Source organism: Peromyscus eremicus, chromosome 2, assembly GCF_949786415.1.
Source record: "Peromyscus eremicus chromosome 2, PerEre_H2_v1, whole genome shotgun sequence".
NCBI lineage: Eukaryota > Metazoa > Chordata > Mammalia > Rodentia > Cricetidae > Peromyscus > Peromyscus eremicus.
The window spans coordinates 164,652,664-164,675,749 of NC_081417.1; the positions used below are offsets into that span (position 1 = coordinate 164,652,664).

Sequence of the window (23,086 nt, forward strand, 5' to 3'; positions counted from 1 at the left end):
ATTGTGAAGCCAAGCTCCCACCAATGGGATGAAAAGCAGTCACCACCTACATCAGGGATAAAGGAGACCATTTTGGCAAGGATTAAGTGTTTTCACTAGCTAGGTTCAGGTTCTAGTGAATCCTTTTTGCAAAAGGAAATCATCTTGCCACATTACTTTCCCTTTGGCTGTTCCTTTCTGCAATACTTGAGATAATTTTTTCCCACTCTGACCTCCACATGCCCCCTCAAAACAAGTAAATACATACATTAATTTTTTGTTTGCTTTATTTTGAGGCTTGGTTTTCTTGCTTCTGCTTCTTGAGTACTTGGGACACCATCACATGAGGCTAGCTGTCAGTTTCTTGAGTCACACAGACTCTGTCTCACGATTGAAAAGAATGGGAAGCAAGGACTGTGAAGGGCAAGCAAGCAAAGTTTATTTCGAAATAGAGAAGCAGCTCCCAGTAGCCTTAATTTGAATGTGTATGTGGGATTTTGATTGGTTGACGGGATCAGGTGAAAGGGTGCATGTTCAAGTAAGACCCTGAAAGTTCCAAGAGAATCAGAGAATCCAGAAGTAAAAAGAACAAAAACTGGTAGCCAGCTTCTTGGTCAGTCAGAGCTTTACTCAGTAAAGCTGATGAGTAAACTCAACCCTACTGTTCTTAGAGTTGACTAATGTTGACTCTAGATCTCGTCCCACCTGGATCCCCAGCTTGGCCTTCATCTCCCTAGAGCTTGGTTCTTTTCTCTACTACACCCGACTCTGGGAGCTCAACTCTCCATCCCCCGGAACTTGGCTTTCCATACCCACAGGAGGTTTGTCTTCAACCCCTGGGCAAATCTTCTTCAGGACAGTAGAAACTTTTGCTCATCTGGGCCGGCGACTCAGACTAGCTGCTTTAGCAGGGCGTGTTAGTCCACGCTTTTAATCCCAGCACTCAGGAGGCAGAGACAGACAAATCTCTGCGAGTTCGAGGTCAGCCTGTTCTACAAAGAGAGCTCCAGGTGTAACTGTTACACAGAGAAACCCTGTCTCGAAAGAACAAGAAAAGAACAAAACAAAACAAAGCCAACAAAACCAGACTAGGTGCATTTAGAATGGCGCTGCCTTGATTTAATTTCTGTCACTTTCATTTAGGGACAACTAACTGATGCCTACACAAGAGCAGACCACCGAGGTTCTTTGGTCGTTTCTGGAAGTCTGATTTCTTTGGTCGTTTCTGGAAGTCTGATTTCCGTCCACAACTGCCCTCTTTGTCTACTTGATCATCAGCCCCGCAGCCTTGGTCCTTTCAGTCCATGACATCAGTTCTATGCGCCTGGTCTCTTCCGCCTGCTCCATCTACTTGCGGACGGTCACGCACAACGGAACTCAAGGAGCGAGCCCAGAGGCGTCCCGGAAGACTGTGTGTGCGCACACACCCGGCCTGGCCGGCCTCTCCGACCGTTGACCCGGAAATGCTTATGGCACCCCCTCGGATCTCTGGAGCACACGATGGTATTCCTTACAACGCGGCTCTGGCTACGGAACCGCCTCACGGACCGCTTTTGTCGGGTTCAGGAGGTGTTGAAACATGCTCAGGTGAGTGTGCGTGCCGGAGTCGGAGCACGGGCAAGGTGGTGCGCTACTATCCGGACACCCTTCTTCCTTTTTCTTCGTCCAGCATTTTAGGGGAAGGAAGAATCGCTGCTACCGGCTGGCAGTCAGGGCGGTGACCAGAGCTTTCGTTAAGTGTACGCAGGCCCGCAGACTGAAGAAGAGGAACCTGAGGACCGTAAGCGCCGCCCCTGGGAGCTCCATCCCGACCCCCAGCTTGTCCTTCATCTCCCCTAGAGCTCGGCCCTCCTCCACACCCGGCTTCGGGAGCTCAGCCTTCCATTTCCCCGGAGCTTGGCCTTCATCCCCTGGGAGTTGTCCTCACCTCCTTGGACAGAAACTGTGTGAAGGGTGAAAGGATCGGTATCAGCACAAGACACCCCTAGACCAAGTTTTCAGCACTATTTGTACCATAGGGACAAAGAGACAAAGACGGGAGTTAGAGGACGGGAGAAAGGGAAGGGGGTACCGGAGAGTGGGGAGGCATAGTTACCCGTAGGGACGAAGGACTGACTCTGGATAGAGAGGAAACAGACTTACCCCATAGGCAAATGGCAGTTTATAAAGGTAAAAGAGGAAGCCTCGTGTTAGGATGGGGTGTTTAATTTTAATTGAACAGGTTAATTAGGGCATCCACAGGGGGCTTTTTGCTGGACTTCAATACTTGGATAGCTGGTCCTTGGTAGTAGCCTCAGGAGGAGGACGTGGCCAAATAAGGGCTAGCTTTAGGAATGTAATCTAACGGTTTTTAGCAAGGAAGAGGGAATAGTGGAAGGGCAAGGCCTGCCAGAGCCACGTTTGTTATGATTGGGCCTACTAGAGTCCCTTCAAAGTTACTTTTTTGGTCTTCTTCCTCGTTTGAGAGCTGTACTTAGGGGCCTGGATTGTAGCTCTTATAAGTACCTATGAGCTAAGTCAACAGGGACATATGAAAGGTCATTTCTGACCTTCAGAGTCAGAAGGTGTTCCCTAAAGGCTGGAGATGGCTGCAGTGAAGAGGACTTGCTGGTCTTCTGTGTCATTCCAGTTCTGTTCATAGCACCCACATTAGGCAACCCTCAACTGCCCATACTTCTAGCTGCAGGGGATCTGACTCCTGGTCTCCACAGGTACCCACACACACGTTTTTTCACAAATGACATACCCATATATGTATACAAATAAAAAAAAATTAAAGGACCCCTAACCTGACTGTGGGTACATCATGATGGCTGTGTTCACAGTCTGACAGTGTTGGTTTGGGTCCCTGTTCCGTTCTCAGCTGCACCTGCCTTTGGGGTAGGGCGGTATTGCTCTAGGACCTGGTGATTTGTTCAGGTCCAAATGTGCTACAGTGTTGTAAACACATGGGAGTGTTCAGTTATAATATGAAAAGTGACCAGGGCGGCGGTGGCGCACGCCTTTAATCCCAGCACTGGGAGGCAGAGGCAGGCGGATCTCTGTGAGTTCGAGGCCAGCCTGGGCTACAGAGTAAATTCCAGGTCAGGCTCCAAAGCTACATAGAGAAACCTTGTCTTGAAAAACCAAAAAAGAAAAAGAAAAAAAAAAAAAAGAAATAAAGAAAGAAAGAAAAGTGAGCATTTGCTACCACGGTGGACATTCTCAGGGCCTGGGACAGTCCTGGTCACCCTGGGATTTGTTAGAAATGCACATTTTAAAGGTCCTACTTTGAACCTACTAAATCAGACTCTGGAAGGAGGACCCAACAATTTGTGTAAACTAACCCCCAGGGATTCTGATGCAGGTTCAAACTTGAGAACTTGTGGAACTACTGTACCTTTTTTTTTTTTTTTTTTTTTTTTGTCAGAGCTGAGGACCGAACCTAGGGCCTTGCGCTTGCTAGGCAAGTGTTCTACCACTGAGCTAAATCCCCAACCCCATACTGTACCTTTTTTTAAAAAAATGCTTAAAAGATCGCTCTCACTCTGCAAAACAACCAACCAACCAACCAACCAACCAACCAACCCATTGATATCTAATGTGTAAGAACAGACACTCACACCAGGTAGTCTGAAGTTATACTACCATTGCTCTTCTCTTTGATTCTTGTGTCTTTCCAGATAGATGTTAAGGTATTTGCTTATGCCTGGCATAGACCCTACTAATCCAATCAGCCAGATCCTTCAAGGATCCTCTCTCCCTTCATAGAGTTTGCTGTGTTCCTATGTCTGCCACAGAATCTCAATCTTTGTTTTGGTACATACACATAGTTTGCAGTGGGTGACTTCCTTGCTTGTCTTTTTTTGAGGGGGAGAAAGGGAAGGCGGTACTTGGGATTGAATGAACCTAGGGCCTTGAACATGCTCGGCATGGGTTTTCTGTGTACATGTACTCATGCTTATGCACAGATGTAGGTTAGAGAGTAATTGTCAGGAGTCAGTTCTTGCCTTCTACCTCGTTGTAGCAAGATCTGCCTCACTGTTTCTGCTATACCCTGTACTCTAAGCTATCTGGCCTATGAATGGAGTGTTAGGATTATAGATGTATGCTACTACATCTAGCTTCCTCCCACCCCCACCCCGGAGCTGAGGACTGAACCCAGGGCCTTGTGCTTACGAGGCAGGCGCTCTACCACTGAGCTAAAGCCCCAACCCCTACATCTAGCTTCTTTACTTGAGTTCCAAGGATTGAGTTCAGGTCATCAGGATTACACAGTAATATGAGCCATCTCTGTGGCCTATGAATTTCTGAGCTATATCCCCAGCCAATGTCATGTGCATGTGTGGTCACTCCTCAGAAGCCATCCACCTGGGTTTTTTTGAGGTGAGGTCTCTAACTGGGACCTGAACATGATAAGGTGCCTGGCCTGCAAGCTCCAGGGAAGTCATGTATCACAGAGCACTAACTTCCCGGGCTGGACTTGAACTCGTTCTATGACCCAAGTTTGCAATCATGCCCTAGGTATTCCAGGAGCTGGGGTTACAGGCCTATGCTACCAGGCCTAGCCTTGCCTGTCTGCTTGTCTTTATTGTTTTTTGTTTGCTTTGTTTTGTTTGTAAGATAGAATCTTGCCATATAGCCCTGCTTACCCTGAAACTCACTGTATAGACCAGGCTGGCCTCAAACTTGAGTTGTTCTCCTGGCTTTGCCTCCTTTGTACTGAAATTTCAGGCATGAGTATCACCCTTGCTTGTCATTTTTTTTTTTTTTTTTTTTTTTTTTTTTGGTTTTTCGAGACAGGGTTTCTCTGTGTAGCTTTGCGCCTTTCCTGGAACTCACTTGGTAGCCCAGGCTGGCCTCGAACTCACAGAGATCTGCCTGGCTCTGCCTCCCGAGTGCTGGGATTAAAGGCGTGCGCCACCACCGCCCGGCTTTGCTTGTCATTTTTAAAGGAAATTTTTTTTTTTTTTTTTTTTCTTTCAAGACAAGGTTTCTCTATGTAAACCAGACTGTCCTGGAATTTGATCTGTAGACCAGGCTGGCTTCTAACTCATATGCCTATGCCTGTGCCTCTGCCTCCTGAATGCTGGGATTAAAGGCTTGTACCACCACCACCCTTTTTTTTTTTTTTTTTTTTGTAACATTTTGTTTTGTTGAGACAGGGTCTCACTGTGTAGCTCTGGCTGTTGTGGGACTTGCTAGGTAGACCAGGCTAGTCTCATAACTCCCAAAGATCTGTCTGGCTCTGCCTTCTGAGTGCTGGAATTAAAGGCTTGTACCACCAGGACTATCTATGTGCATTGCCTTTTTGTGACAGTGTCTCAAAATGTAACCTAGGCTGGCTCTATCTCTTGATCATCTTGCTTTTTCATGGAGTGCTGCCTGCTTGTGATTCAGAGTGGGGCTTGTCTGTATGAAATACATCAACCTTTGCTGTTGTTTGTCCTAAAAGCCCGTTTGCCTGAGAAGAAAACATCTTTTCTACTTATTTTTACAAGCAATTTTTAATTCAGTCAGAACCTTTGCTAGAAACAAGATATGGATACAACATTTAGAAATCAATATCAAGCAATATCCTAAAGCAAGGTGTGGTGGCACAGACCTTTAATCCTAGCACTCAGGAGGCAGAGTCAGGCAGATTCTTTGTGTTTGAGGGCAGCCTGGTCTACATAGTTATAGGATAGCCAGAGCTACATAGTGAGACCCTGTTTCAAAAAAAAAGAAAAAGAAATGAATATCAAACATCTATTTTAATTCTAGCTCTGGACTAATCGAATTACAGCTGCCTCCCAGGAACATGGCTTACAGTACCCAGCATTCATTGTCAACTTAATTAAGGTAAGCTGAGGGCCTTTTTGAGGTGTTGAGCATCTAAAGGAATCATGCCATCAGATGTAAGCCAGCCAGGAGTACACATGAGTGTTGCTAGGGCTGCACCCTAAACTATTTTTGTTGTCTATGTGGAGTTCTGGAAACCTACCTGCTTTTCCCTTGCCTTGCTGATAGTTCAGCACATTGTAAATACAGTTTGTCATACAGTTGCCTGTTTTGGGATATTCGATCATACTGTGAACCCCAAGTTTACATTTTCATTAATTAAATAAAATCAACCTTGGGTCAGGAGGCAGAGCCAGCAACTAGTTGACAGAAAGTAATCATAGAGAGTCAGAGGGAGTCTGGAAGACTAATAGAGATGTACAGGGAGTAGTAGGGAGGGACTTTGAGTGTGGCTGTCTTTTTTGGTTTGGTGGAGCGAAAGGATGCTCCATTTCTGAGACGCCGGGAAGGTCAGCTAGTTGCTTCTCAACCTCTCTGAGCTAGGAGGTTTTCACCCCAGCTTCTGACTCCCAACTCTTATTGATAAATAGAATGATATTTAGTTAGAAACTGCATTTGGTGGCAGCAGCAGGAGGTGGAACCAGCGAAACATCAAAGTCCCACCAGGCTTCTGCCTGAGAAGTGGGCCGGTAACTGGAACCACAGCAGCAGATTCAGGTGTAGCCATTGTGCTAATGGAAAACAGCATTTTGGTACCCAGTGTGGGATGTCAAATGGAACAGGTCTTTCTTTGGACCGCCAGCTCCCAAATAATTAAAGAGACTTTTTATTAATTGTGAAAGCTTGGCCTTAGCTTAGGCTTGTTCCCAACTAGCTCTTAAAACTTAAATTAACCTGTTTATATTCATCAACATTCTGCCACATGGCTTGTTACCTCTCCTCCATATAGTACGTTCTACTTCCTCCATGTCTCTTCCCAGAGTGCCTGTCTCTGCCTGGAAGTCCCGCCTATTCTCTCCTGCCTAGCTATTGGCCATTCAGCTCTTTATTAAATCAGTCAGAAAGTGTCTTAGGCAGGCAAGGAAGGACAGACACATCTAAACTTAATGTGATCAAATATCCTGCAACAGTTGCCAATTTGGATGTTTCTGTATGAAATGAAAAAGATAGAAAACTAATTTTAACTTTGGCTTTGAAGGTTTTTTGTTTTTATGTTATGTAAAGTTGTTTTGCTTGCATGTATATCTATGTACTACACCTGTGCCTGGTGTCTTTCGATGCCAGAAGAGGGCATTGGATCCCTGAGTTATAGATGACTATAAACTGCCCTGTAGGTTCAGGGAATTAAATCTAGTTTCTCTGGAAGAGGACTAAGTGCGCTTAACTCCTGAGCAATTTCTCCAGCATCCCACATCTTTCCTTTTAAAAAGAGTCCATGGTAGGCATTCTGCTTCCACCTTAGCACAGACATTGTACTAGTGCTTTTTAAGGGTCCTCTGGGTGAGCTGAGGAGGTGTTATATCCCCTATTTTATTGATGTGGGCCTGAAGCTCAGAAAGCAGATTTAAAGTCACAGGTCTGCAAGTTGTGGTACACATCTTTAGTCCAAACACTTGGATAGGGGAAGGGGATGACAGGTGGATCTCTGTGAGTTTGAGGCCAGCCCTCATTTACATAGTAAGTTCCAGGACAGTCAGAGCTACATAATAGAGAGATTTTTGTCTTTAAAAAAGAAAAGAGAGAGAGCGAGCCAGGCAGTGGTGATGCAACACCTTTAATTCCCGCACTTGGGAGGCAGAGACAGGTGGATCTCTGTGAGTTTGAGGCCAGCCTGGTCTACAGAGCGAGATCCAGGACCAAAACTACACAGAGAAACTCTGTCTCAAAAAACCAAAAGAAATAAAGAAAAAAGGAAAGAAAGTCACTTCCAGGTCATAGAGTAGAGTCCACTTAGTGCTTGATAGCAGTATTTACTGTATGTAGCCTATCCCCTTTTCTTCTTTTCTTGTCCCACTGGTGAAAGTTACCTGCTTTCTGAAATCACCTGTTACTGATCATCATTGCTGGGGATGGAATCCAGGGCCTGTGCATAAGCACTCACCACTCAGTTATACTCCCAGCCCTATGGCCTCTCTCTCTTTTGAGGTAGTCTCACCTTGAACTCAATGCTTCTGCCAGCCCTGTAGTCTTAAGAAGCTTATATATGTCTTTGAATTACAGTAAAGGATTAGCCCATGCCAGAAGTCTTAGTGCCCAAGTGACCACTGACCCTAACCATGAGTTCTAGGCCTCAGCTGGCTCTTCCATGTTGTAGCCTCTACAGGTACCTTTCCTTGTCCCCACCCAAATTTATTCTACAGTATCCTCCTACATTTTACAGGCAAGATGTTCCTGCTTTACCTATCCCACCGTTCCCAGCTGTTGGACACCAGTAGAGTGGTGCTGGTTACTCTAGACTCACGAGGTCTTGTGGTTGCATCCTCCTGTCTGTTCCCACATGGAATCTCCTGTAGTCTACAGAAGTAATTTCTGTTGTTTTTGGATAGGGTCTCACTAGTCTTTGGCTGGCCTGAAATGCAGAGATCTGCCTGCCTCTGCCTCCACAGTGCTGGAATTAAAGGCGTACACCACCATACTTAGCTTTTTCTTTTTTCTTTTCTTTTTTTTTTTTTTTTTTTTTTCAGAGATGGGGACTGATCCCAGGGCCTTGCACTTGCTAGGCAAGCGCTCTACCACTGAGCTAAATCCCCAACCCCTACACTTAGCTTTTTCAAGTGGTTTCTGATGCTTACTACAGGCTGTGGTTCTTTGTCTTCCCAGTGCCAGGTGGAGCTCAACAGGAAAGTACTTGTGGACCTGGCCATCTATGAACCAAAGACTTTTAAATCTTTGGCAGCTTTGGCTAAGAGGAGGCAGCAGGAAGGATTTGCTGCAGCTTTGGGGGATGGAAAGGAGCCTGAGGGCATCTTTTCCAGAGTGATGCGGTACCACTGAAGGCTAAAGAGCTATGGAAATTCTTATAAACAAGATAGTTGCAAAAGGATTGTCTATCACCAGTAAGTCTGATTTGTATTTATTTACATTTTAGTAACAGGCTTGAGAGAAAAGGTTTTTACTCAATGCCCTGTAAAGATTGTACAAATAAACCTTTTGCAGTGTTCAACTTGTGAGTTATTTTCTGGCATCAGGCAAACACACCTTTAAATGCATAAAGCCTCTGAAGTGCCCATATACTTGTTATCATTGACTGCCTATTAAGTGGTAGTAGTAGAATTTGCATGCTGCTTTTCCCTCTAAAGTAGAAGTTCCACACCGGGCTTCTGAAATGCCCCTGCTCTGCTGTGGAACAACCCTTTTCTACACTGAATATGTATTACTCTCATTTGCTAATAAAAAGCTGGCCGATAGCTGGGCAGTAAGAGTTTGAGGGCAAGAGCCAGACTAGGAGAATTCTGGGAAGAGAAGGGCAGAGTCAAGAGTTGCCGGCAAACTCAGAGAAGCAAGATGATAATTCATACTGAGGAAAGGTACCAAGCCACATGGCCAAACATAGATAAGAATATGAGTTAATTTAAGGGTAAGAGCTAGTTAGTAATAAGCCTGAGCTATTGGCCAAGCATTTATAATTAATATAAGCCTCTGTGTGATAATTTGGGAAGTGGCTGCTGGGTATTTGGGAACAGGAGGATGGGAACAGACTCTGGTCTGTTCCTAGTCTGTAAGCTTATAAAACGGATTTGATATTAACCTCTTTTGGTTGTTTCCTTATGTATGTCATACCCAGTGGTTCAGCTGTTGGGCCACTAGCCTATTTCCTTGTCTCTTTCTATGTTCTTCCCTGTTGGGTACAGCTTAGGTGACTATGTCCTCATATCAGGAATGTGATACTCTTGATCTCAGTATGAAAAGTTGGCTCAGTTTTATTTATTTATTTTAATTTTTATTTTTTTTTAAAGATTTATTTATTTATTATGTATACAGTATTCTGCCTACATGTGTCCTTGCAGGCCAGAAGAGGGCACCAGATCTTATTATAGATGGTTATGAGCCACCATGTGGTTGCTGGGAATTGAACTCAGGACCTCTGGAAGAATAGTCAGTGCTCTTAACCTCTGAGCCATCTCTCCAGCTCTTGGCTCAGTTTTAAAGGGAGACTTCCAAACTTACATCATCTAGCTAGATTTTTTTTTTTCTTTTTTTTCCAAAACAGGTTTTCTATGTGTAACAGACCTGGCTGTCCTGGAACTTGATTTGTAGCCCAGGCTGGCCTTGAACTCACTGAGATCCACCTGCCTCTGCCTCCCAAGTACTGAGATCAAAGGCATGTTCCACTACCACCAGGCTCTAGCTAGGTCTTTTAACAAGACTGCTCTCTAAGGCTCAGGAATATATTCTGGACAAACTCATTAGCAGCAGCACCTCAGCAGGTCTATTAATGCTGTATAATGTAATCTCTTTCACTCTTCCTCCTGCAGTGGATAATGTATTCAGGTTAGGCCATCTTGGGATCCTGGCTCACTCAAAGACTGCCATCCCTCTTAAAACACCTATTTCCATGCCTCTATCAAGTTCTGTAGTTTGCTTTTGTTGTTGTTTTGTTTTTGTTTTTTGGCACAGATATACACGTAAGCAAAACACCAATGCACATAAAATTTTTAAAAAGTTATAACTTAGAGGTTAAGAGCACCCTCACTTTGTAGACCATGAATGTGGACAAAACAGCAATGCACATAAAAGAAAATTAAATAAAATGTATATTAAAAAAAAAAGACCACTTGGATCTGTCCTCTATTCTTTATCATCACTGTAGGCCAGCTTAATTTTGTCTTCCATTACTGAAGACAAGCCCCTTTGGTTTTTGTTGTTGTTGTTATCAGCCTAAAGGTCACTGCACTAAGTATTTGTGTCTTGTTTACAATACTGTCACCACTTTGCCTGAGTGTTCAATACATACTACTCATCAGCCAATGGTTATTGAACAGATGGGGTAGAAGATATAGACCCTTTTGGCCCCATCACTGAGCTTTGTTTTGTACTTAATAAAAACAAGACATGCTGCAAACCACTGTGGATTGTACCCAGCATCCCTATCTAGCCTAGGTTTCTCTCCCTGTTGGGTGTTAACAGTCATCTCCAGTACTAGAGTCTGGCTTGAGTAACTAGCGCCAACAGCCTCTTCTATCCTTTGGCCAGCTTCAGTTTAGGGAATGGGCAAGCAGCCAGGCAGTGACAGCCTTGGACCCTTGGACCCACCTTGGAGTTGCAGCCTAGGGATAGAGATGGGTGGACAGTAACAATACGACCAACATGGGTAGAGGACAGGAGATGTGGTCTTTGTTGGATCTGCTTAGGCAATGGAATCAAATCAACCCCCTAGAGCTGGGCTATGGGATGCTGACTATTGGCAGCCTTGTTTGAAGCTCAAAACACCTGAATTGGACCTATCCAGGAATCTCCTTACCCTCCAGTGTCCTCCCAATTTTCCCTCCCACCAAAGCTGCAATACTGGTGAAAGCGTAAGATAACAGCAGTGACAGGTAATAGCCACATCTACTGCATAGTTTTGGGTGAAACTTGGCAGGTCAGGAACGGAGTTAGGAATACTCATAAATACTGTCTGTAGGGTCAACTCCAAGTATTTTCCTACCGACCTTCGAAATCTCTAGTACATGCCACGAGAGATTGGTAGAGTCATCAAATTTGACTTTTCCAGTTCTCTTTAATCTGCCCGTAAAAAAAAAAAATTATTTATGTCTATGAGTGCTCTTTTGCATGTATGCCTGCATGACAGAAGAGGGCATCAGATCCCATTATAGATGGTTGTGAGCCACTATGTGGTTTCTGGGAATTGAACTGAGGACCTCTGGAAGGGCATCTCTAGTTCCTTAACCTGCACTTTTTGTTTTGTTTTGTTTTTCGAGACAGGGTTTCTCTGTGCAGTTTTGTGGCCTGTCCTGGATCTCGCTCTGTAGACCAGGCTGGCCTCGAACTCACAGAGATCAACCTGCCTCTGCCTCTCGAGTGCTGGAATTAAAGGCGTGCGCCACCACCGCCCGGCCCTAACCTGCACTTTTAATGCTGACAGATCCATCCCACAGCTGTAGCAGACCCAGAGGAAAAGCTGGAAGGGTTGAGGGAAGGGTTGAGAAGTAAAGACTCTGGACTAAATCGCGCTGTAATGCTGTGCGTGTGAGACTGTGGGGAAGAAGTCCCAATAACCACGGAAATACTCCCTTCTAGAGCTCCAGTCTGCGAGGCAGGAGCGCTGCAATCCGCACCGGACTAACTGCTTCCGATTCTGTCGAGGTCGCGGAGCCGAGTGGGTAACGAGCAGCCCCTCCCGTGGCCACTTCCGGCGTCAGAGGCTGACGCGAAACAGAAGAACAGGTCGTACGGCCAACGGGGTCGAGGTGGCGGTGACGTGCAGCCAATGGGCGGGGGCGGGGCGGGGCGGCTGTGATTGTCGCGAGGAGCCGCCCTCCGGGAAGGGCCCGAAAAAGAATCGGCGGCACAAAATGGCGGCGTCGGCAGCCGGGGCTTCGGTGTTGGCGGGTCCTGCGTTGGCGGCCGGCTCTTCCGGCTCGGGGGGAGCCGTCCCAGGGTCTCAGGGGGTACTGATCGGTGACAGGCTATACTCAGGCGTGCTCATCACTTTGGAGAACTGCCTGCTGCCCGACGACAAGCTTCGCTTCACGCCATCCATGTCGAGCGGTCTCGATATCGACACAGAGACCGGCCTCCGCGTGGTGGGCTGCGAGCTCATCCAGGCAGCCGGCATCCTGCTTCGCCTGCCGCAGGTAAGGGCGCGGCCGCGAGCTTTATAGGTAACCGTCCGCCGGCCGGCCGAGAGTGCCAGGCCTTTGTTGTTGGCTTGGACCACGTCCCGGAACCAACCGTACCTAGACCATGACTGAGGTCGGAGCCCGGCCCGCTCCGCAGCCTTGACATAATCCCCCCAAGTCCATGCTTCAAACCTGGCCGCTGACCGGCTTGGAGTGGGGCCGGCCCCGGACTTCCCCTCCCCCCTTCCCCTCGGGCGAAGGCCCTCTTCCAAACCCTAGGACAACCTCGCGAGACCGAAATTCTTTGGGGAAATGGAAACTGTCTTGGGTATTTGTCCTAGGGGGAACTACACATGACATTTGAGCTGGGACAGGTTTGAGTTCTGCGTTCAAAAGTGATGGAATCTTCTCCGTCCCTAGGTGGCCATGGCTACAGGGCAGGTGTTGTTCCAGCGATTCTTTTATACTAAGTCCTTCGTGAAACATTCCATGGAGGTAGGCTTCTTTGTTTTATCAAAGAGATGAATTGGGAGGAAACCTGGCTTGTTCTGCGCACTACTTAGTGAACTGAATTCTGTCCTGCAATGCCTATACAGTTCTCTCCCTGGAGGCCTGTCTCTGTACTTTCTTTTTGCTCCTAATAGTTTTTAACGCCCTGGAAGTTCCTCAGGTTGGGGAAAAACACCTGTGTCCCAATGTACATTTCAGCATGTGTCCATGGCTTGTGTTCACCTGGCTTCCAAAATAGAAGAGGCTCCAAGACGAATCAGGGATGTCATCAATGTATTCCATCGCCTTCGGCATCTAAGAGAGAAAAAGTGAGTCCCTTCCAGAGCTTTTGTGTGTCTGGTATTGTAATACCAACCTGTGGATTTACAGTAGCTTGTCTCCGAGTGCCAGATGCTGTCTAGAGGTAGCAGTAGGGGAGCACAATAAGCAGGATAGCTGGCTGTGCTAGGTCTGCTGGAACAATTCCTGTATGACCACATCAGCTCACCACCCTATTCTCCTGTTTTCCCCATGCTTCTGGGCTAGTGGTTCTTCATTAAGGGAGTTGTCCCAGCATTGTATTATGTTGACTAGCATTCCTGGCCTCTCCTTGCCAGGAAGCGTTTGTATCCTTCCAAAGTTATTAACAGAAATATCCCTAGAAATTGTCTGTTTTGATATCTGATCTTGCTGTGTAGCCGTAAGTGGCCTGAAATGTAGGTGAGGCTGATCTCAACCTCTCAGCAGTCCCATCTCAATCTCCCCTTATGTTCCGATTACGCGTGTGAACATGCTTGTCTCCAAATACTGCTTTTTAAAACACTCATGGAGAGCTGGGCATGGTGGCACAAGCCTTTAATCCTAGCACTCAGGAGGCAGAGGCAGGAGATTCATTTGAGTTTGAGGTCAGCGTGGTCTACAGAGCTAAGTTACAGCTGGGCTACACAGAGAAACCCTGTCTAGCAAAACAACAACAATAAATGAACAAAAACCAACCCACCCTTGGAGCAAGTCAGAAGTGGAGATATGCAATTGAAATCCTGGTGTTTGAGAGGTGGAAATAAGATCAAGAGTTCAAGGTCATCCATCCTCAGTTACATAATGAATTTGAAGCCAGTCTCAAGTACATAAGACCCTGCCACAAAAAGAACATAAAACATAAGAAGATCCTTTCTCAAAAATAGGTAAAACCCAAAAGCAATAGTGAGGGTCTCAATAGGTAAAGGACCATGAATTCAACTCTAGGATCAACATGGCAGGAGAGAATTGACTCCCACAGTTGTCCTTTGTCCTCCACAGGCACAACCCACAAACCAAACAAATGTAATATAAGTTTTAAAGAATATACACATAGGGTTGATGAGATGGTTTAATGGGTAAAAGAGCCTGCTGTCAAGCCCGAGGACCTGGATTTGATGCCCAGGTTCCACATGGTAGAAGTAGAAGGAAGCAACTGACTACAGCAGTCCCCCATACAAAATTAAAAGAAGAAAGAAAGTATCCACACAAAAATCCAGACAACTGTTGTCCCTAGAAGTGGACCATGCCCCTAGACATTACCCCAGGCTTCCTTTCTTTTTCACAGAAACCCTTTAGTTTTTATTTTTTCTGATTTTTTTTTTTTTTTTTTTTTTTTTTTTGTATTAGAGTTTTATTATGCAGCCTTAGTTGGCCTGGAACTTTATGTAGACCAGGCTGGCCTCACTCAGATGGACTGTCTCTGCCCCTAGAGTGCTGGGGTTAGGGGAATGTGCCACTATGCCCAACTTAACAGAAACCTTTTAAAACACAATCTGGTCTCTTTTGTTTTGTTGTTTTTGTATTGTTGTTGGTTTGGTTTGGTTTTCTAATACAGGGTTTTTTTGTAGACCTCTGGCTATCTTGGAATTCACTCTGTAGACCAGGCTGGCCTCGAAACTCACAGAGATCCACCTGCCTCTGCTTCCCGAGTGCTGCAATCAAAGGCATGCGCCACCATGCCAGGCTAAACCTGGTCTCTTTTCTGATAGTCAATCTATATCTGTAGCTTTCTCATTCAAGAGTTCAACCAACCTTGGATTGAAAATATTGGGGTACAGGGAGTAGAATCAGTGTCTGTGCTGAACATGTATAGACTTTCTTGTCACTATTCCTTAAACTACAGTACCATGACTATATGTGTGTAGCATTTACATTGTACTAGGTATCATAAAGTACTTAAATATGATTTGAAATGTATGGAGGCTATATGTAAGTGCTTTGGGGATATTCCACCATTTTGTATAAGAAACCTGAGCATTCATAGGTATTAGTATCAGGTGAAAGTTGTATACAGCTCCAGTGTATACTGAGGGATGACTTGATTGATTGATTCTGTAGTTTCCCATTCAACCAGAAAGGTTGATCTTTTTGTCTTGAATCTGACATGGTGTTATATAACACTTGTGCAGAGATCCCGAGACCTTCCACCATATTCAAGAGGTGTATTGATATGCTAAATACTGTTTATGTGTAGAGACATTTAGGTTAGTAATAAAGTGTACATAGGTTAGAATTGAGGTTTGAGGGCTGTTTTGCAATTTTGTTAAAGGAAGTGACATTTGTAGCTTTCTGGTACTGTAGTATAATCATTTGGTAGAATCTGAAAGACTTTTGCTTGATTGATCCTGATACAGAACATATGCTTTGTCTTTGCAGGAAACCTGTGCCTCTAGTGCTGGATCAAGAGTATGTTAATTTAAAGAACCAGATTATAAAGGCAGAAAGACGGGTTCTCAAGGAGCTGGGCTTTTGTGTCCATGTGAAGCACCCTCATAAGGTGGGTTTGGTTTGGCACCTGCGGCCAACTAAGCCATACTTCAGCTGGCTTCTACTATATGCTGAAGTGAAGACCTTGAAGAGTACTGAATGTTCCCTTCATTTGGTATTTTTGTTTATGTCTAGAACGTAAAATTAATCCTTTATTTATCAACCTTTTATATTATTTTTAGTAATATAAGAGTTTTTGAAGTGATGTCCTTTAGACCTGGGCTTTCAAAAGCAGTGGTAAAGTTTGAAGTTGAATCCATTAACATACATTTTTCTTGCCTGACTTGGTGGCAAGCAGGTTAGGATTTCAAAGACATCTCTAGCTACATTTCAAGTAGGAGGCCAGCCTCCCCTACATGAGACCTTATTTCAAAAATAAGCAGGGCTTAGCCTGGTGTGGTGGCGTACAAGTTTAATCTGTGCACTTGGGAGGCAGAGGCAGGTAGATCTCTGTGAGTTCAAGGGCAACCTGGTCTTCAGAGCGAGTTCCAGGAGAGGCTCGAAAGCTACACAGAAAAACCTTGTCTTGAAATACCAAAAAGAAAGAAAGATTTATTTGTTCATACAGTTTATGTATATGATTGCTCTGTCTTTATTCATACCAGAAGAGGGAATCTGATCCCATTACAGATGGTTGTGAGCCACATGTGGTTGCTGGGAATTAAACTCAGGACCTCTGAAAGAGCAGTCAAATGCTCTTAACCAGCCCCACGTACATTTTTCTTAACAGTATTTTTTTTTTTTTTTAAGTGCATGTGTGTGCAAGTACATTTGGAGACCAGATAAAATTGTCAGGAATATTTCCTCCTGGGACAGGTGGTCTTATTGGCCTGGACCTTACCAATTATGTTAGACTGGCAGGCCCAGGAATCCTGTCTCTACTTCCCAAATCCTTCTGTATCTACTTCTCAAAAGTGAGCTACCACACCCAGCATTTTTATATGCATTCTAGGGATTGTGTGGTAAGCACTTTACTGACTGAGCTTTCTCCTTAGCCCTTAAGAACTAACTTTGTTTGTTTGTTTTGGTCTTTTGAGACAGGGTTTCTCTGTGTAGTTTTGGTGCCTGCATTGGATCTCGCTCTGTAGACCAGGCTGGCCTCGAACTCACAGAGATCCACCTGGCTCTGCCTCCCGAGTGCTGGGATTAAAGGCGTGTGCCACCACCGCCTGGCAAGAACTAACTTTTAAAAGTTAGTTTTAATATCTCCAGTAGAGGAACAAGAAGAATTCTGAATCCTTTTATTTCAGAATTAACCAAAATAGTTTATATCATGTGCTGATTAGAAATGAGTTTATTGTTCTGTCTCTTGAGTGTCTTACCTAGTTTAGCTAAACTAAAACTTTAAAGCTTCAGGCTTAGCTGGGTATAGTAGTACACACTTTTAATCCTAGCACTTGGGTAGCAAAAGGCAGGCAGATCTCTGAGTTTGAAGCCAACCTGGTCTGCATATCAAGCTCCAGGCCAGCTAGATCTACATAGTGAGACCCTGCCTTATTAAACCAAACAAAAGTTCATGTTTACTTCTGTGGCCTTGTCATCTTCTCTTGCTTATTTGAGTTTCTGACATTAAATTCTTGGTAAATCATCCACTAAATATTTTAAGTACTTTTCTTAATTTGTTTAATGTATGTTCATGTTTTGTGCAAGTTGGCTACTGGGGTACAGGGCTATGTAGGGCAGGCTAATCTCATTGATGGAAAAGCTGTTGTCAACGAGAATGAAAGTGAGCCACATGGAAAACAAGGCCTTCGATGCCATGGGTGCAGCGTGGTCTTCACATGTGCACTCTGTCCAGCTGTAAAAGCAGGTAGCAAGCACATCACAAAAGTGGAGCTGTCTGCCGGACGTCACCAGGAGCTCCCTGGGGTATAGCTTGAGGTTCTTTTGCTGCATGGACACCAAGATCTGAGTTCCCTGCTCTCCAAGTTTTTGGTAATAACTGCCTGACCCATATCTTCCAGATAATCGTTATGTACCTTCAGGTGTTAGAGTGTGAGCGTAATCAACACCTGGTCCAGACTGCATGGTGAGTTGATTTTCCTTGTTTTATGAGACCAGCAAGGGCAGTTCAGAAATGTATTACTTGAGGCACTTGGGCAGTGGGTTGTCATCCCATGACTTGGTTATGGTCTGGAATTGTCCCAGTGCCTCCCCCAAAATGACAGGGACAGGCTTAACGGTAGGTGGCCCATCCACCCCTGCCCCTGTATTTCCAATGCTTCCACCCCGGGAGAGTAGTCAATGGGCTTTCCTCTGGGGTTTGGTAGCTGGGTATAGGAATGTTATAGGTGATGGTCCCAACAACAGAATCAGTGGTATTGTTTCCAGAGAATTTAGGGAAGGGAAGGGGTTTTGATGCAGTCCTGGGTTGGTTTTAGCAGACATATGCTAGAATGAAGCCTGAAGTAACAATTTGGTGTTGGGGTATATTTCCCCCACAGAGTTAAGTCTGTAGGGGTCATAATTGCTGACTGAATTGTCTGGTGCTATGACATGCTTTATAGAGAACCTGTTTTGACTTTTCTTTTCTGTACTCTTTCAATCAAAGGGTAGCCTCTGAGGGTAAGTGACTAAGACTTCTCCTCTGCTGTCCAAGCGCTTTGGTGCAGGGACAGCGGCCGTCTTCAGCCAATCCAGTGCAGGCTCTCCACCGAAGGCTGGCTCTAGACTGGTGGTATGCGTACCTGATAGTATAGTCATGGCCGACTGCTGCTTGTGGTTCTCTGACGATTGTGCTTCTTGTTAATCCTGTCGTGCTTGGTAATTGTATCAATCAATTAGAGTTGATAACTGTCTTAACTTGAATTTTGTCCTTTTAAAACTGCTGTACCTGTGCAATAAAGATGCAATACCTTTCCTGTTTTAAAAAAAAAAAAATGTATAGAAAGCTGTAAGAATTGAAGTGACAAATTGGCATGGTGGAAATTCAGGCTGTTACTAGATCTTGTCATTATTTCTCCCAAGTCCTACAGTTGCTCTTTTCAGCAGCTTAAATGGCACTCATTCCAGTAAAGGTGTGCATCTTTAAGTTAAACTATTGTAATTTATTTCAAATGTAGCATAAAGTTTAAATACACCTTTAAAGGATTTCACCTGTTTTTAGAACTTAAAATTAATGAGTTAGTACTTTGAATACTAAAAATTCCGTATTAGTAATGAAGTTATTGATGGTTATATTTGTGAATGTTTACACTGTTTAGCCACAGAATGGCTCCTGAGAGATGGATAGTGCAGCTATCATTCTGGCTTCCCTTCTGATGTGTAGAGTTAATGTTTCCAGGGCCAGCTGCCTCTTATAGACATCTGTAGAATTTACTGTTTAGAATGTCAAATTGGGTTTGAATGTTACTTTCTCTAAGGTTTTAGGGCAAAGATACTGGGTGGGGGTAGTTAAATCTTATGAGGTACAGCCTGACATTAGGGTGTGTGTGTTATACCATTATTGGATATGTTGGGCAGTGTATAATATAACCTCTTCACATGTTTTCTCATGAATTGTTTTTGTAATGTTGATAAAGCTAGTTTATCATTTGGTTTTAGACTATAAATTTAAAAGAAATATATAAAGAAAATGTTAAAGATGTAGGCAATTTTAAAGACCTTTAACTTTTCTAAAAATGTGAAGTTTTGTACTTATATATATATCTTCTAAAGTATTATAGTATTTTTAAGTGTGCTTAGCTTGTTGCCACTTTTAGTGTTTTGTTGCTTTTGTCTGATTTTTATGAATGTTCATTTTAAGACTCCTTGTTGAAATGGGACAGTTTGGAAACGTTCTTTGATAAGCCCGAGAAGAGGATTCCCTTGGGTGTTGACCTCCTCTGCATGATGTGCCCATGCATCTGAACTGCACCCAAGGGCCTTTCCCTTTTCCAAGTGGACTCCCTCACTGGAGCTGCGGCTCAGTCATCTGGAGAAGGACCGGGCCACAAGTGCTGCCTGAAGAAAAGGAACACAGGACAGCTTGTCTCACAGTTTCAAAGCTTCATGCTCAGCCTGCTCATTTGAGTTTGCATGTTTCTCTGCACTATGGATTTTGAACATTTAGATTTCTTTAATCAACTTCATTTTAACTACTAAGTAGCATTTTCTTTCTAAGCATTGTGCTTTGCATGATAGCAGGCCAAATATAGAAGGAAAAGTAAAGTTAAAGTCGGTTCTCGTTCATAGCAACATGTATTGTTTGACATTCAGCCAGCTTTTTTTCCCCAGTGATTTCTTTCATGTATTCAGAATATCCCCTGGTATCTCTGGAGATTCCCAGAGTTCCAAGCCCAATCCTAGTGTAGAACCCTTAGGAATAACAACCTTTGATGACAAGTAGTGGTGTGGTTGCCCATATCATTACAGTCTTCCTGGTCTTGTTTTTAGGAACTACATGAATGACAGCCTTCGCACAGATGTCTTTGTGCGGTTCCAACCTGAGAGCATTGCTTGTGCCTGTATCTACCTCGCTGCCCGGACACTGGAGGTAAGTATATGGCTGCCTGTGTTTTAGACTCTAGACCTTTCTCCACCCTCTAGTAATGTTAGTGTATTTGTCAAACTAGGTTCATTAGCAACAGAGTTTCTTGGTAACTGTCAGGCCATTTTCAGGTGTTGCCCTAAGAATCTTGTTGGTCTTGAAGTGTTTTGTTGGTGATGGTGGTAGTGGTGGTGGTTTTTTGAGAATCCTCAGATTCACAAAGATCCAGCCTTTGCTCCTGAGTGCTAGGATTAAAGGTGTGCACCACCATTCCTGGCCTTGGAGTTCTTAAGGAAAGTGACATGATAACATTTGTATTCACAGATCCCTTTACCCAATCGTCCACATTGGTTTCTTTTGTTTGGAGCAACTGAAGACGAAATTCAAGAAATTTGCTTTAAAATCCTGCAGCTTTATACACGGAAAAAGGTTCCTCTGTGTGTTTTTGTGTGGATTATATGCTTGTGTTTGGCCAGAAGCATTTGGTTCTGAATGGATGATTCTGGCTTTTCAGGTTGATTTGACACACCTAGAAAGTGAGGTGGAAAAGAGAAAGCATGCCATCGAAGAGGCCAAGGCACGAGCTAGGGGGCTGCTACCCGGGAGTGCTCCAGTTCTGGACAGTGCTGCAGGGTTCTCACCTGCTCCCAAGCTGGGTAAGTGTTCAGACTTCATTCCTCACAAGGGAGCAATTTGGAACCTGAATTTTGGTTTGGGGATATGTGCTCCTCCCCCCCAGATCTGTCTTGGAGTTGAGCCTGCAGCTATCTCAACAGTACTCTGGTACTGGAATCCCTAGCTGTCTGTTGATGGTCCTTAAAATAAGTCAGGGAGGCCCAGGAATTGTTTTCATACTAAGAAATGTGGACAGCCTTTCTGAAATGCTGTTTTTTCTTTCTTTTTTTAAAACGATATCTACCAAGTTGGCTTGTTATCTGGTTTTTGGTTTGTGGTATTTTTGTTTTGGTTTTGGTTTTGGTTTTTTGAGACAGGGTTTCTCTGTACAACAGCTCTGGATGTCCTGAAACTGACTTTGTTGATCAAGCTGCCCTCTAACTCACAGAGATCTGTCTGCTGAGTACTGGGATTAAAGGCATGCAACAACTCCCACCCAGCTAAATTTTTAAGCTTAGAGTCTATGATTATATTGTTAGAACACAGAATATGATACTCATTCCCTGGTCCCTGGGCAAAATAGGTCTGAACAAAAGGCCTATCTGTGTCTTGTGTGTATTTTCACTCTGGGTTCTAGGTTAGTACAGGTGGTGTCTTGCTTTGCTAGTGTATTTCCTTTTGAAGAGATTTCTGATTATGGTTTTAATTTCTTATTTGATTCAGTAGAATCTCCCAAAGAAGGTAAAGGAAACAAGTCTTCCCCACTCTCTTTGAAGAATGCCAAACGGAAAGTGGAGGGCCCAAAGAAAGCCAAGGCAGACAGCCCTGTGAATGGGTAAGATGCTCATGTGTGCCTAGATAGACATTGAAGGCTAAGGTATTACAGGTCTGGAGAGATAGCTCAGAGGTTAAGAGCACTGGCTACTCTTCCAGAGGTCCCGAGTTCAATTCCCAGCACCCACATGGTGGCTCAAAACCATCTGTAATGAGATCTTGTGCCCTCTTCTGGTCTGCAAACATAATGCAGGCAAAATACTGTATACATAATAAATAAATAAATCTTTAAAAAAAAAAAGGGGGGGGGTATTACAGGTCTGAAACTTCTCCGCTCCTGTTTGCAGCTTGCCAAAAGCGCACGAGAGTCGAAGTCAGAGCAGGAGTCGTGAACAGAGCTACTCAAGATCCCCGTCTGCTTCTCCAAAGAGAAGGTGTGTGTCTGGGGCATTTTCTTAGGGTAGTAGGAGGGGACATAGATGTCACTTGCAATAGTGTGGACATTGGCGCCTTTTTATTTTATTTGAGACAGGGTTTCTTTTCTGTGTAGTTCTGGCTGTCCTGGAACTCATTCTGTAGAGCATACTGCCTCCCAAGTGCTTGGATTGAACATGTGTGCCACCATGCCCAGTGGGGCAGTGGCTCTTAACCTGATGTGGTTTTTCTTTCTCTGAATTTGAGTCCCTTTGCAGCAGCTAGTGGTGGTACATGCCTTTAATCCGAGCACTTGGAAGAAAGAGGCAGGCAGATCTCTGAGTTAGAGGCCAGCCTGGTCTACAGAGTGAGTTCCAGGACAGCCAGGGCTACACAGAGAAACCATGTCTTGAAAAATGAAACAAAACAAAATGAACCCCTTTGCCAGCTCCTCTGCTTTGTTAGGGCTTGGCTAGGACGGGTGGCCACGCTTGTGTCACCAGTGTGTTTTCTCTCCATAGGAAAAGTGGCAGCGCCTCTACCTCAGGGGGGTCCAAGTCACAGAGTCGTTCTCGGAGCCGCAGTGACTCTCCTCCAAGGCAAGTACACCGTGGTGCTCCCTACAAAGGCTCAGAAGTGAGGACCTCCCGGAAATCTAAGGACTGCAAGTACCTCACCCAGAAGCCACACAAGTCTCGTAGCCGAAGCTCCTCTCGTTCTCGAAGCCGGTCACGAGAGCGGACAGACAATTCTGGAAAATACAAGAAGAAAAGTCATTACTATAGAGATCAAAGACGAGAGCGTTCACGGTCCTATGAGCGCACAGGCCATCGCTATGAGCGGGACCACCCTGCACACAGCAGACATCGGAGGTGAGATGGGTTCCCTGGTGGCTGCCCTTGGTCCCTCCCTGTTGGGCACACCTTGGCTTCAGTGGCCTTGTAGCATGATATTTTTTGGAAGTGTTTTCAATTGGACCTTGAGGTGAATTTAACTGATGGGACAGCGAGCAAGGTAC

At 44.7% G+C, this 23,086-nt stretch overlaps 2 protein-coding genes and 1 long non-coding RNA gene across 7 annotated transcripts; 2 read left to right on the forward strand and 1 right to left on the reverse strand.

The window, feature by feature from the left end:
* Window positions 1-1,072: 1,072 nt before the first annotated feature.
* Window positions 1,073-13,055, reverse strand: LOC131904397 (uncharacterized). Its single transcript, XR_009377740.1, has 2 exons — window positions 11,962-13,055; window positions 1,073-1,921 (listed from the first exon to the last, which is right to left on the reverse strand). It is a non-coding gene; the product is annotated as an uncharacterized LOC131904397 (long non-coding RNA).
* Window positions 1,396-8,902, forward strand: Mrpl20 (mitochondrial ribosomal protein L20). Its single transcript, XM_059255561.1, has 4 exons — window positions 1,396-1,566; window positions 1,649-1,759; window positions 5,722-5,799; window positions 8,560-8,902. The coding sequence occupies exons 1-4, from the start codon at window positions 1,480-1,482 to the stop codon at window positions 8,731-8,733; spliced, it is 450 nt and encodes a 149-aa protein (XP_059111544.1). The 5' UTR covers window positions 1,396-1,479; the 3' UTR covers window positions 8,734-8,902.
* On the forward strand, window positions 11,881-23,080 carry Ccnl2 (cyclin L2). 5 transcript variants are annotated; one of them, XM_059255557.1, is made up of 11 exons: window positions 11,888-12,536; window positions 12,942-13,016; window positions 13,230-13,339; window positions 15,687-15,807; window positions 17,762-17,826; window positions 20,172-20,271; window positions 20,590-20,694; window positions 20,780-20,921; window positions 21,607-21,715; window positions 22,002-22,088; window positions 22,590-23,080. In XM_059255557.1, the coding sequence occupies exons 1-11, from the start codon at window positions 12,255-12,257 to the stop codon at window positions 22,942-22,944; spliced, it is 1,551 nt and encodes a 516-aa protein (XP_059111540.1). In that variant the 5' UTR covers window positions 11,888-12,254; the 3' UTR covers window positions 22,945-23,080. The 5 variants fall into 5 exon arrangements, with proteins under 5 accessions (XP_059111543.1, XP_059111540.1, XP_059111539.1 ...); XM_059255556.1 differs by having other exon boundaries at window positions 11,889-12,536; window positions 21,604-21,715; XM_059255558.1 differs by lacking the exons at window positions 11,888-12,536; window positions 12,942-13,016; window positions 13,230-13,339; window positions 15,687-15,807; window positions 17,762-17,826 and adding an exon at window positions 18,372-19,808 and having other exon boundaries at window positions 21,604-21,715.
* The last annotated feature ends 6 nt before the right edge of the window (window positions 23,081-23,086 follow it).